Below are 15325 nucleotides of genomic sequence, written 5' to 3' on the forward strand. Positions count from 1 at the left end.
TGCTAATTTGGTTATGTATTATTGTATATGTTTCTATGCGCAAGTGTATGTCTTAATAAGTGCAGGTTGATATGTATATGTGGATATACGTTTGTATGTATATATGTGTGTGTGTGGGGAGTCGTGGAGCAGCGGTTAGCACGCTGCGATACAAACCCCGCATACCAAGTTCGATTCCCGATCATGGTCAACACCGGTGACGAATATCTGGGTCGACTTACCCTCAAATGAGTACCTGGAGCATTGTGTGAACATCGCCACTAGGGAGACAAAGGTGGCCGGGCGAGGTGTTGGCCACCCACCTCCTCGTGTGCCGTGCCGGCCTTCATAGGTGCTCGCTAACAGCACTTGCCCCAACAGTCTGTTACAGGCTATACAGGGGATCGTTGTCTTTGTATATGTGTAGTGCTATTCACATATATATGTAAGCGTATGTACGTATGTAGGCATGCACTGTAGGTTGGCACATGTGACGGATAGAAAAATAATCATTCCTGACGTTTGTCAATTGTGCAAAACACATTACCATACGAACGTTCATCTTGCATCGGCTTCAGTGATGTCATCCTGTTGGGCCATACTCCACAACTCTGGTCAATGGCTTCACAAATATCACTCGCCACTGACGTTGGCCGTGCCCAGGGATCGGAACTGGGGCAGGTGGGTTCATAGCACAGTGGTCACCACGGTGGTGAGATGTTAACTACCTCGCATGGTATACAGAAGGTCGTGGGTTCCATCCCGATCCTGACGCCTGCTGTATATTTGGAGTGTGCGTGTCTCTCTCCCCGTGGTCGTGTGGATTTTTCTCCGGGTCCTCCGGTTTTACCCTCCACATTTAGAATCAACATCCGTTTAGATTATTTTTTTTGCTGCTAAAAAATTACCACGTGATAAGCCACTTCGTTGAGCTGTCATTTGTGTCCAGGTCGCTTCTTACAAAAAGCTATATAGCTCAGTGGGCCTTACCTGGTCAAATAAACCACTGCGCTTGATTCACGATATACATATGTTAATAAACAGTCTCTTTCAGCAAAGCACGTGAGGCTACTTGTTCGAGACTTATTACGAAAGGGAAGGGACTCAATCAACCGTGTGCAGGAGGAGCGAGGCGGATTGTTGCATCGCTACAACCCGAGAGACGGCGGCGGCTTGGCAAAAACCGTACAACCGCGCAATAGACAGCTGATGATTGTGACGACGACGATGATGATGATGATGATGACGTAGGTTTACACATACGTCATGACGCACGTGTTCCATCACACGTGGCTTATCTCAATCGAGCGTAGCGCTCGGTGCGCGGTAATAGGGAACTCGGTTTGGTTTTCGTTCAAATCGTCCATTTTACAAATCAATTCATTGTTTCGTATAAAATATTGATTCAATCGAATCTTGAAAAAAACAGCTGTGTGGGTGTGTGTGTGTGTGTTGCCAGCTGGCTGATTGTTGCTGATGAGAGACACTTTTGTCGAAACGGGTCCAGACTGTTTGTTTGTCTTGAATCAATTGCTTGCCGAAAATGATGCACTTCCACAAGGCCACGCGACCGATGTTGATGTGTACGAAATACTTTTGATTGTTAAGGAATATTTTCCAATGCATAACGTTATATATATGTGTGTCGCCAATATACATTACTCGAAAACCAGCGTCATCGTCAGCCATGATCAATCCACTGCTGGATGAAGGCCCTTCCCCCAAACCGACACCATCTCTCAAGGTCCTGCGATGCAACTAACAATCCACTTAGCACCGACACTCGAGCTCATTTGCATACGATTTGCGTAAAATTAGCATACATCACACGCAATCATTCTCGAAGCAGGCACGCATCCGACCCGCGCGGTTTGAGCGCAATCATCGATTGTTTTAATCGATTCATCGAATCGCCGTTTTGCAATACACGTTAGACTCTCAACCTTCCTGGTATGCCCCCCTCCACCCCCAATCAGCGCCCTCAACCATGCCACAATTCATCGACAGATCGATCACGCGTCCACGCTTCTCGTCATCGCGATGTTACGACGGCATTCGTTCGTTTCATGTTGTGCGCTCGCGCGTTCTGCCGCAGCAACGTGATGATGACGTCTACATGAGCACATCCAAAATTGTACCTGCACGGTTTCCATGCCGCAGCCTGCCCCGGCTTTGCCCCCGCCCCCTAAAAGCGGTGGGAAAAAAACCCCACTGCGGGTAACCATCCTCCTAAAGCCCTCCATCCTCCTCATCATCATCATCCTCCTCCTGCTCTTTCTCTCCATGCCGGCTCAGACCACGCGGCTCTCCTGAAGTTCACGGGCGGAGGAGCCGCCCTCCACCACCACGCCGTGCAAGCGGGGGCCACGTTTTTGGGAGGAGGAGGCGGTGGCAGCGGCGGTGGCCCGATGGGTGGCGGCAACGGTGGCGGCAGCGGTGCCTCGGGGGGAATGATGTGCGGAGGGGACCACACAGGGGGTGGGGGGCCCGGCCGTCCTGGCGTGGGGGGCTCGGTGCACTCGCTGTCCATCGCCCTGCACCTCCGCGGAAAGCTCGGGGCCGCGGCGGCGGCAGCGGCGGCGGCGGCCGCGGCGGAGGCCGAAGAGTGCGGCAGGAAAGGGAAGAAGTGCAGGCGGAGTCGCACCGTCTTCACCGAGCTGCAGCTGCTCGGCCTCGAGAAGAAGTTCGAGAAGCAGAAGTACCTGTCCACACCCGACAGGTAGGTGGTGGGATGATGGGTGGTGGGATGATTGGTGGTGGGATGATTGGTGGTGGGATGATGGGTGGTGGGATGATGGGTGGTGGGATGATTGGTGGTGGGATGATGGGTGGTGGGATGATGGGTGGTGGGATGATGGGTGGTGGGATGATGGGTTTTGGGATGATTGGTGGTGGGATGGTTGGTGGTGGGATGATGGGTGGTGGGATGATTGGTGGTGGGATGATTGGTGGTGGGATGATTGATGGTGGGATGATTGGTGGTGGGATGATTGGTGGTGGGATGATTGGTGGTGGGATGATTGGTGGTGGGATGATTGGTGGTGGGATGATGGGTGGTGGGATGATGGGTGGTGGGATGATTGGTGGTGGGATGATTGGTGGTGGGATGATTGGTGGTGGGATGATTGGTGGTGGGATAATGGGTGGTGGGATGTTTGGTGGTGGGATGATTGGTGGTGGGATGATTGGTGGTGGGATGATGGGTGGTGGGATGTTTGGTGGTGGGATGATTGGTGGTGGGATGATGGGTTGTGGGATGATTGGTGGTGGGATGATTGGTTGTGGGATGATTGGTGGTGGGATGATTGGTGGTGGGATGATTGGTGGTGGGATGATGGGCGGTGGGATGATGGGCGGTGGGATCATTTGTGGTGGGATCATTGGTGGTGGGATCATTGGTAGTGGGATCATTGGTGGTGGGATCATTGGTGGTGGGATCATTGGTGGTGGGTGGTGGGTGGTGAGTGGTGAGCGGTGGGTGATGGGTGGTGGGAGGTGAGAGGTGGGTGTGGTTGGGTCACACGTTCTCAACCTCCACTGCTCGCTGCTCACCGGCCAGCTGGCGGTGAGGAGCGAGTGAATAAGCGAGCGGCTCGCGATTCCAACGTCGCGATTAATCAGATTCTGGTTTTGGTGCTTGACCCCGTCGCCTTCCTCGTGTCCGGGGGGTCGATGAAATGGACATCATTTCGTGGGGGATGTCAACAGTGGTTGCTCTTATGGGATGTGCTCGCCCCCGTCATAGGAACGTGGAATTTCTGCCACTGGCCCATGTATGTAAAGATACGAACGCCTCCACAAGAAATCACTTTGGTTTTGAATAGACAAGAGGGCTAGTCTCCGTGCGCCTCCCCCCCCACATGAGTACATCTTTATCTCATGCTGTGTGTTAGGGTGTTGATTGATAAGCAGGCTGTAAAAAAAAATATTCAGTACGGAAAGCCTCAATGAGTTTCAGGACTCGTATTTTTCAGGAGGGTCCTGTATTGCGATGCTTAGCCATTAAAACTAAATATTAGATGCTCCTTATGTCGGTACCCCGGGGTACCAAATCATACAAAATGGGCCGAGGCAATTAAATATTTTATTTCTGGGACACTATTTTCTCCAGGGGTGTTACTTCACTCCGCGACTATGGTAACCAATCAATCCGAAATTGGTGCCACACTCCGCGATGTCGAAACGCAGTGAGGACGATGATTGCGCCGAAACCCTGAACGCTCGCGGTACGCACCGTGGTGGTGCATCGTGAGTACAGCTCGTCGAGATGAGTCGATTGTCGCATCGCCGACCATCAACAGACTAAAAGTGACTGCATCACGGACATGATGCGAGAGCTGGGGTACTATGGTACCCCGGGGTACCGCCATAAGGTTCATATATAAAATATTTTCTAAAATATATCATATGTTATATATAATAGACATTGCAAACATCATCATCGTCAACATTCTGCTCCTAATCATCGGCAATATCATCATCATTGCCAACATCATCCTAATCATAAAATATATTTTATATATGATATGAAAACATTGTACTAATATATAAGGAGATGTGAGTCCGTCGTATAGGAGACAATCTGGAGAAATCTCCGCCATGAATGGCAAGATAGGACTACAGTATACACATCTCCGCACAGATATAGTTTAAATAATCCATTGTCCTGATGCCCACATCAGAGCCTAGTCAGTAAACAACCGCTCGTGATGCAGATGGCCACCTATTGGGATGTCTGTCCCCAGCCGTCGGACAATGTTACAACAGTTAAGGTTAATGCAGCGTTCTATGATAACTGGACAGGTGAGAGCCCAGCACAGGTGCTTGGGTCCCATCATCGTCATCATCGTCAAATAGACATTGCAAAAATCATCATCATCATCATCATCACAACCACGACCACGTTGCCTGCGTGTTTCAACTGAACTAAAGCTAAACTATATCTTTTTAATTTTACCAGGTCAGGCCCACTGAGCTGTATAGCTCTTTTTTCAGAAGCGACACGGCCACAAATGATAGCTCAACGAAGTGGTCTGTCACGTGGAAATTTATCGCAGCCAAATGCTCTAAAGGTGCGTGTTTAAATGTGGAGAGAGACAAAACGGAGAACCCGGAGAAAAATCCACGCGACCACGGAGAGAACACGCAAACTCCAAATATACAGCAGGCGTCCAGTATCGGGATCGAACCCACATGCTCCTGTATATCAGGCGAGGTAGTTAACATCTCGCCACCGTGGTGTCGCCGTCGGGAGATGTTAGCTATTTAGTGGATCCACCTGCACACAAAAGCTGAGTCTGGAAAACCGTGAGTGGCGTTTGTTATTTAAAGTGTGGTGATTGAAAACAACTATACAGTAGTCCATGGGGCCTGATGTCGGGCAGATGGTTCGTCTGCCTTCTGTCTCTGCCCCACTGCAGATGGGGAAATGTTAATGGCTTCAATGCTTTTACAAAGTTAATGAGCGCGAAATCACCATCATCATCATCATCACTATCGTGAACCATCACCACGACCACCATCATCTTCACAAACATCACCACTACCATCATCATCATGAGCATCACCACTACCACCACCATCATCATGAACATCACTACCATCATCATCATCATGAGCATCACCACTACCACCATAATCATCATGAACACCACCACTACCATCATCATAATCATGAACATCACCACTACCACCACCATCATCATCATCATGAACATCATCACTACCACCATAATCATCATGAACATCACCACTACCATCATCATCATCATGAACATTACCACTCCCACCATCATCATCATGAACATCACCACCACCATCATCATCATGAACATCACCATCATGAACATCACCATCATGAATATCACCACCATCATAATCTAAATGCGTGTCTTATCATGCAATTCGTTATAATCATTGTCATCATCTAGTTAGCATAGCTACCACCGCCATCCGAGTGAGTGTCTCGTAATCTAATTCAGTTCATCACCACCACGACCACCGTGACTCTGACCTGCGTAAGATTGCGAGAATCTGTTAAGACAAACTTCGATTTTGCAGTGATGAAAAAAAAAGAAATAGGTTTTACCCTTTGTGGCAATAAGGTGTTCAGACACCAAATAGAAACCTTTTGCAAGCCATCAAGTCTGCAGTCACCGACACACAGCTGTGGCAAAACGTGCAAAACAAACACGCTCTTACAATATGCAATGCATTTGAACCCGATTGGCCTACACACGAGACAGCCTTCTCCCTGGCCTAGTTTCTGCACCAGTGTTAGATCAGAGAATGCGAAAAGGTGAACAGTACAAAGGCAATGTAAGTATCAAATCACGAATAGCTCGGATTGAGCATTTATATATTCGTGACCTTTTTTTGCCATGTATCAAAATAACGAGAAAATAATCATAATAATAGGCTTCACCCTTTCTGGGAGTAAAACACATTGTGTGGTTGATGCAGACTTTTGATGCCTTGCAATAGGTGCTGTCTATTTGGTGTTTGAACATCTTAAACACCTCCTCTTTTATTGCCAGAAAGGCTAAAGTCTATATTTATTTCTCATCATTTTGATACTGGCAAAAAAAAAACAATGTTCCATAGAGACCATAGCAGTGCTTTGATGTCCATCATCCTCCTCCTCGGTAGCCCGCCGACCGCCTCGCCCAGGAGTCCACAAGTGGAGGGTCAGCGTCAGGAAAGGAGAGACAAAGGCAGTTGATCGTGCGCGGTTCATGGCCAGACCATCCCCTTGATAATATCGCCACTCGCTAAACGGCACGCGCACCAAATGGTCTCACGCGGATAACGATGCATCTCTTGTAACGTGTGAAACATCCTAATCCTGACTTATTTAACTTACAGACGCGGTGACGAGGTGTTAGCTCCCTCGTCTGGTATGAAGGAGGTCGTGGATTCGACCCCGACGCCTGTACATTTGCGTGGATTTTTGTCCGGGTTTTCCCCCTCCACATTAAGAATCAACGTCACGCGTTAAGAGTATTTGGCTGCTATAAATGTCCACATGATAAGCCACGTGGTTGAGCTATCATTTGTGGCGAGAGGCCGCTTCTGAGAAAGAGCTACAGAGCTCAGTGGGCCTTACCTGGAAATATACAAAAAAATAACAGTAACGTGACTACCATCGTGACATTTTCTGGACGAATTTTTCTTACACAGTATATATGCAGTTTAACTATCAACGCCATCAGCATCGTCATCATTTATTGTTTATACCGCGTCCTCTGCGCAGTAGGAGTCGAGGCGCCGCTGCGCCCGAGGGGGCATTGTTACATTGGCGGCGGCTTGGCAATCCCCTATCATCCAGCAGTGGATTGACCATGGCTTGCGACTGCGACGATGACGACGAAGATGATCATGCGAGCGCGTGACGAACAATCGGAAAAGGCTGCGAATTCACGTCGCGGTCGCGAGGTCCGACTCGGGCCCAGCCAACCTTTGTGCGCGAATTTTAACGGCCGTCAACACATCGGTGGTCGATTCGTAATCCAGCCGATGTCTCGTTTCTGCTGGGAGTTAACGACTTCGCCCGTCTCGCCCCGTAGGATCGATCTTGCCGAGTCCCTCGGGCTGAGTCAGCTCCAGGTGAAGACTTGGTACCAGAATCGACGCATGAAATGGAAGAAGATGGTAAGTTTCCTCTCCTAGCTTGGTTCTTTTCAATTGTTTTGTTCGATCCACTGCTGGATGAAAGCCTCTCCGCACTGGTCAGTACGGGTATTGGGGAGGGAGGGAGGGGGATTAAGGGGTGAGATAGAGTATGGAGGAGCATGTGGGAGATAGAGGGAGGTGAGGGAGGGAGATGGAATATGGTGGAGCATGTGGTAGATAGAGCGAGGTGAGAGGGCGCTGACGCTCAGAACTTCCCATCGCCTGGCCACACCACAACAGCAATCGCCGTTCGCCACTAAGTGGCGGTTGACGTCACCGCAACGCTTGTGCCCAGGGCTAGGTGCACTCTGAGGCCACGTGAAAGTGTCGAAGGCTCGCCGCAGGCGGGAGATGCAGTAGGTTGATTGACTGAGATGACTGGCAGATGGACCACCTGTGCTCCCTCGTGTGCGAACTTTTTGCATTTTATCCACCCGGTGATCTGCTCGTTGTTGTGAGCATTGCTGTCTTCCGTTGTTGCTTGGAGGGCGACTGCCTCCAACTGCCCAGCAGCATCCTTCACGAGCTTCTTTCAAAGAGGACGATCTTGACACCGCTGGTAGCAGTCATCGGCACGTCCACTCAGATCCACAGCCTTCTTTACCACATCAACCAATCTCTTCTCTTGCCACACTCACCCTCAACAAACTCCTGACAAGCCCCGATTTCTCCCATTCAAGTGCCAACCAGGCCCAATTCTGTTTAGCTTCCGAGATGCGATTTAAATTGGTCGCACGTATTCGTAATTTGGTCGTAGGTAAACATATGTTATGTATTAATGCAAGCTTCTGTGATGAATGAAACTAAACACGAATGGCAATGCATGGCATTGTGTGACTGCGATTGGTAGCAGTTGAAGTGTAGCTTCATGGTTTTCAAATGGTAGTTTATTCTTAGATAATTGCATCAAATTAGAATGTTCTATGCTCGTTCAGCAGAAAAAGTACAAATTACCTTTGTGTTTGCATTTTGGAAGTAGGATAATTTTCTACAATTATTATATATGTGTGGTTTAATCTCTTCGACTCTATCCTATATACATTTATCCGAACAAAAAATACCGTATTAAATTACGAATGTGGAAATATTTGGTCCTATTCTTGAGTGCAATAATTTGTGCATTCTCTCAATTATCAAACAGTATGCGCGATTTGGTGCTTAAATGGGCATTGCAACATTGGTGTTCATTTACTGCTCACAGCGGTGCAGAGCAGTGGTGAAAATTCCACATTCCTATGGCGGTGAGGGGAGGGGGGGTTGGCGAGTCTATCCAAACGACAACCACTATTGATTTTCCCCACAAAGTGGTACTCATTGTATCGACCCCAGATGGGATGATGCGCTAAGTAAATCCCCCGCAACCTGGATTTTAACCTCACAAGATGCCCTCTGGGATCCACTCGCCCCACGCAACTCGGCTCGAGCACAGCCAGGCGATAGGAAACGTGGTGCACATGCCGTGAGATGAAGCGTTACATCAAATATATCACGTTTCAGAGAGAACAAAAACAATTTTCTCAGAATATTTTGAGCAAGTATAACGACACGGAAACCCTACTCATAGCCACCCGCACGTCAATTTACTTTCAATGTTAATGCGCGCAGTACTATACACACCATCTATTCACGTTATTTACGTCATATTTATTTGTTCACTGTGTTATTGAACGCGTAACCATTCACACTGATTTGGTGTTTAATATTCACCGTCGCGAACCTTGCTGATCGCGTCTGTGCTCTGCGCGATATAGTCGCTAAGAGCACTTGCCCCAACAGTCTGTTGAGGCTATACGGGGGGATCTTTGTCATAGTACGAGGACTAATTTGGAACCAACCTGGGGCGTTGCCTCTGAACGTTGGACACTTCGCCGCGGCATTGCTTCAAGCGAGGCTGACTCCGCTGATGAGACACAATGAAAGTCGAAACCGGTCCAGAGTTTTGCTCGTACTGAACCAATGCCGCTGATACGATTCACTCCCAGAAGGCCGTTCGGCGAATGAGTTGCGTACCAAAAATATAAATATGACTTTTATTCAGTTACGTGGACAGATACATCATATCGGTTCCAGGCGTTACGTATTTGGTTATACGCACGTGTGTATGCTGAATTTCTTTCGCACCGTACGGGGCCAACCGTGTTTCATCGGAGGTGCTGGGGAAGGACAAAGAACGAGACGCAAAAAAAAACAGTTCCAAAGGAACGAGTTTCCAATCCACAATCAGCGCAGTTGCGGCGCTGCTCCATCGCATCCTCTTCGCAGGAGCGTCATCTGAGTCTCGGGAGGCATCTCACGCAACAACGCAACACGAAGGAGCTCTCTAAACACAACACAGTGAGCGCCTTTGTGTGCCGGGGAAGAGAGTGAGATAATTACTTGGGCCAAGCCGACTGAAGCAATGCCAACCCACCCCCACGCTCGCTCGCTCGCTCGCCCCCCCACCTTACCATGATTCATCCCTCACCTTTGTTTATTTAAGGATGAATGAAGGCGGCGCGTGGGAGGGAGGGGGGGGTGCATTAAATATCTCGACAAGTTACGTTCATGCCTCCCCTGCGCTGAAGGCACGCGCGCGCCCAGCGAGAGTAACGCAAACTCTCGCGCGTGTTACCCTACACAGCAGCGGTCTTCATTACAAGTAGCCCCCCGTCGTCGTCCCCCCTCCCCCCCCCCCGCTGAAAGTTAGCGAGGAAGCCTGGGTTACACAGAGAGTCAACGGGAGAGTGTGGAATTTTTCGACGCCACCTGATGTCGGCGGGTTGAAAATTCCACGTTCCTATGGCGGATCGGCAGAGTGCCTTCGTATGCATAGGACAGTGGTTCTTAAACTTTTACCGCAGCCTTGCACCGCCTTTGGCTCTCAATCGTAAAAAAAAAGTACAATGTTTATAAATGCATAGGGGTTTGATGAAACAAAGTAAGTTGCACTTACGTGCCCGTGCTTAGTTTGTGTTTTCGATCGTTTACATTCTAAAAAAAAAATCTGGCCATCTCTCGCACCCCAGGTTCAGAGCCACTTAGAGGACAACCAACTGTTGACTTGCTCACAAAGTGGTACTCGTTTTTATCGGCCGTGGAGTAGGATGATGGGCTGACTCACCTCCCCCACCCACCAAAAAAAACAGGAACTGAAATCGGAGCTGTTCTGATTGTGAACGTGCTCACATTAGTATCTGAACACGGAGCGAGCCTCCCCTAGGTTGACTCGGCACAAAACAAGTTTGCTTGTCGATAGGTTTGCTCCAGTGAGACAAAGGAGCTCGTGTGGAGTGCTCGCGCGCGTGTGTGCGTGTTTGAGCGGTTAGCGCACTGTGCAACGAAGCCGGCGACCCGAGTTCGATTCCCGCTCACGACCATCATCAGTGACAAATATCTGAACCGCTCCTGGTCCTCCCTCTAGCTCGACTCAGCCTTAAATGAGTACCTGGTGCGGTGTGTACACATCGTCACTCGGGAGACAAAGGTGGCCGGGCGTGGTGTTGGCCACCCACCTCCACGTGTGTCGTTCCGGCCTTCATAGGTTGCTACTCGCTAACAGCACTTGCCCCAACAGTCTCTTAAGGCTACACGGGCCATCTTTGTCTTTTTTTGGTGGCGATGATGATAGTCGCAACGATAGTGGTGGTAGCGATGATGGTGTCGAGTCAACTCAGACCCGTTACTCGAGTCCACGACCTTGGGAAATCGTGGCGGTCAATGTTCTAGCAGGCGAACCGTAGAAGTGTGGGCTCCACGAGGCAGATAGATGCCCTTGGTGAATGTTAGCCACCGTTGACGGTTTCGCACTTGCTGGCCTTAATAGGCGCTCGCTGACAGCGCTCATTCGCACAGCGTTGCGGTTAAACTTCTGGTTGTGGTGGAGGAAGAGGGGGTCCCCGTTCGTCCGAAAATGAAATAAAAGTTCAAGGCGCAGCCCTGCAATTGCTTTACTCGCGCAACTGCTGGTGGGAGGGCCTACACTACACATAGCCCGAGAGAGGGTGCTTGGCCTACTCTTCCACGCCGGCCAGACGTCTTGGAAGGAGGTGACTTTTTACGCTATGAATACGTATTTTAAAGAAAAAAAATCTTCAAAGACACCCGTCAGTTCTGTCTGTGTTCCCCGCGTGTTCCATTTCATGTGTCGTATCTATTAAATAATGTTGGGCTATTTTGGAAAATGTAAGTATCGTATATTAAATGCTATGTAAGTTATAGACACGCGAACAGAGACACACACACATATATTAATAAGCCCACCCACATACTGTGTAATAGACATACATATATTATATATAAAACCCACGTCAACTTACATTACAATATTTAAACATTGTGTATTTGCTCGACACGGGCAGACTTTAAAGATGTAAGAGAGAGATGAAATTTTAAACGTGTGCATTAATGTTGAAAACTCTAAGATTTTTTTTTAAACGAACGCGGATGAACCCAAAGTGTTTTGTTAATTAAGACAGCGATGAGCGGTAGCGCAGCGGGTTTGCAACTCCTGGGCCTCCCCTAGGTCGACTCAGCCTCAAGTGAGATCCTGATGCGGTGTGCAAACATCGCCACGAGGGAAACAAAGGCGGCGGGGCGTGTTGCTGGCCACCCACCCCCTCGTGTGCCGTTCCGGCCTCCATAAAGGCACTTGCCCCAGTAGTCTGTTGAGGCTATATGGGGGATCCTTTACCTTTCTTAAAGCCCCGGCTTCTCCGAGTTTGTATCTATCCCGACCACGGCCTTACATCTCAACCTCTCTGCTGACCACAAAGAACACGAGTAAGCGATCATAACGCTCACTCGGGGGATACAAATGCAGCCGGGCGGGCGGGCGTAGCTCGCGGGTCACACCCCACCTCTCGTGCTCCGTTTTGCCCCCCCCCCCACACCTTAATAGGTGCTCGCTAACAGTATCCGTGTGCCCGTGGTCGCAGGTGTTGCAGGGCGGAGGGCTGGAGTCGCCCACCAAGCCCAAGGGTCGTCCTCGCAAGAATTCGATTCCGACCAGCGAGCAACTGGAGGCGGAGGAGCGGCAGCAGCAGCAGCAACAGCAGCAGCAGCAGCAGCCGCAACAGCAGCCGCCACCTGCCAGACGACCCGAACCCAGAGTCGAACCTGAGCCTCCGACAGTTTGCGGCTCCGAGGCGGCGTCTCCGAGCCGAGGAGGAGCAGCTCCGTGAATGCGAAGTCCACGCAGTGGAACTCAGCCGTGGTCTAAAGTCCGAGAGGATGCTTGAAGCAATGTGATTGTGTATACTGTGTATATGCGCGTGTGTGTGTGGGCGCGTGTTTGTGGTGGCAGCAAAGCCGCCACCGTGTGTCCTCCTTCTGCCAGCGGCGAGCCTTCGACACTTCATCACATGCCCTCGAGGTGCACCTAGCCTGGCACAAGCACCGTCACTTCGCGGTCGAATGGCGGGGTGCTGGTTGCTGTTGTGATCGGAGCTACGACCGACCTGAGTGACTGGTGGACAATTCAGCCCATCATCTCTCTATCAGGCGCGGGGGTGGGGGGGGGGGGGGGGTCGATAAATCGAGTACCACTTTGTGAGAGGCAAATAGCGCTTGTATCTCTAGACAAGCAGAGACTTTGCCACAGCTAGAGAAAGCTGGAACCTTTCTACCCCCCCCCCCCACACACACACGCGACATCCCCCTCCAACGGAAATACAGTATACAGGTAGGTATATGTAACGGGACAACACATACACGCACACAATGCGTGTGCGTTGTATAAATACCGACTGTAGAAGATACAAAGGCGGTGGGGGCGGGGGGAGGGCTGGTGAGGGTTGGAGGTTAGCGGACTGTAATGACAGCGGCCTCTGCTGTGCCCTGCCATTTGTTCGGTGACCTGGTAAAGGTTGTGATGACTCCCCAGGCCTTTGTCGCGGAATTATTATTTTTTTGCGAAGCAAGAGAGAGAGAGAGAAAAAAAGAGAAATATATTGAACGCCGCGAATAGAGACGCGAGCTAGAATAACACACATGTTGTCGTTTTGTGTGTGTGTGTGTGTTAACCGCTTCATTGGCAGCGGTGTACAAACAACGAAAAACGCTCAACGCATTCGGCAAAAACACTGCTGCCAGAAAGAAAGACCAAAGAAGACACGTCATCGGCGACGTTTCGGGCAATGGCCCCCTTCTGTTACAGCAGCGCGACCGAATCAACACAGTGGGATTCATATGACTACGGGTATATGGGTGCTGGACCTTGGCCTCTGACGTTCGACTCGCAAGCGGCGACCCGGGTTTCGTTATATTCTCTCGGTCGTCTTTCCTCTTATTACGAATCTTTATTGGTGCGATCCTTTTACTTCTGGCAGCGAAGATTCACGGTTATCCCACCACGCGACCTCCGAAGAACATTTCGGCCGTCTACTCCCCCCTGATCTCTGTGCACCACTCGAAGAAGACGAGGTCTCGGAGGTGGCTCTGTGATATCCCATTCCGCGGGACGTTCTCTAACAACACGGGAGATCGGCGATGGAGCCTTCGTCTCGTCACTTCACTCCGAGAGCAACAATCGTAATATAATTGAGGGGCGTGGGGGGGGGAGAGGAGGTGGGGATTCGGAAAAATATCACTCTAGCGAATTCTCCGATTTATGTCTTCCCCTTTTTACGTCGTTTCGCAAATACGTCGTCACTTTATGATTCACGCCACTAACCCGATTTGCGTCGCCCCAAACCCCACACTCGCGTCGCCGACAGCGTCGGCGTTCGTCCTTTCTCGTTATCCGTCGCCTCTCAGCCTTCGCTACCCATCGCTGTAAATCCGCATCGATTGACGTCGTTTCGACACTCGTCGTCGCACGTGTCGGGAACGCATGCCCGACGTAAAGCGGGGTATTGCTGGACTGTTTAAAATGTTGTATTATCCATGCCTCGAATTTCCTGGCTGGCTGCTGGCTGGGCTCCCCCCCCCCCCACCCACCCCAACAGTAACTCTGTTGTTCGTGGCTGCTGGCCATGGCAACTGGCTACACGAGAATTCTCCGTGCAACAAATAAAGCTTCGAGTTGAGTGGAAATGGGGGAAGGAGACGTTCGGACGACGTTTGTTAGATAGTGACATCGTAAGAGGTGGGAGTCACGAATGCAGAAGACTGACCACTGCTCATTTAAAATTACTCCAACTTTTAAATTCGCGCTCCGATTTAACAATGGAATTATTTCGCCTTCCAATAATGTTATATACATATTTTTTGCATTTTACTATGACGTGAAAAAACTATTTCAGGTGGCCTTTGGTGATCCCGAGTACAGGAGGGTCGTGAGAAGAGTATACAATTGACAGCCGTCCTCTATCGAAGAGTAACGGGTTATTTTCTACGTCTAAATATATTTAAAAAATAATCTCCAGCTGTGTGCAGAGCAACTATCGTAGCGCCGTGGTGCAGCTGTGGGCACTGCGTGCATACGGTCCCCGATGTTGTGTTCAGCAGATCTCCACTGTGGTATTCGGCGTGATGTTCGACGTTTCGCTCCGCACGCTGGCAGCTTCTACTTCTTCTTCTTTAGGAATTCGATCGCGGGCCATCAGAAACGTTGCAACAACAGCAACAAAACCCCGTTCCAGAACGCGTAGCGAAACGTCGGACGTCGTGTCACAAAGCATCACGCGGTACAACGCGGAAACGCATGGCAGGGAAGTCCGCGCGTGCGCGAAATGAATTGAAGGGGCTTCCCCCCGCC

At 50.0% G+C, this 15325-nt stretch overlaps 1 protein-coding gene across 1 annotated transcript in view; it reads left to right on the top strand.

The window, feature by feature from the left end:
- BARX1 (BARX homeobox 1) overlaps positions 1-14178 on the top strand; it is a 36456-nt gene extending 22278 nt beyond the window's left edge. Inside the window, exons 2-4 of the mRNA XM_076070588.1 lie at positions 2172-2698; positions 7545-7629; positions 12564-14178. Of these exons, the coding sequence (XP_075926703.1) occupies positions 2172-2698; positions 7545-7629; positions 12564-12809 (858 nt within the window). The 3' untranslated portion in view covers positions 12810-14178. The remainder of the gene's footprint in view (positions 1-2171; positions 2699-7544; positions 7630-12563) is intronic.
- Positions 14179-15325: the final 1147 nt, after the last annotated feature.

The sequence above is a fragment of the Petromyzon marinus genome, chromosome 30 (genome assembly GCF_048934315.1).
Source record: "Petromyzon marinus isolate PM22_M1 ecotype Great Lakes invasive population chromosome 30, UKy_Petmar_22M1.pri1.0, whole genome shotgun sequence".
NCBI classification, from domain to species: domain Eukaryota; kingdom Metazoa; phylum Chordata; class Hyperoartia; order Petromyzontiformes; family Petromyzontidae; genus Petromyzon; species Petromyzon marinus.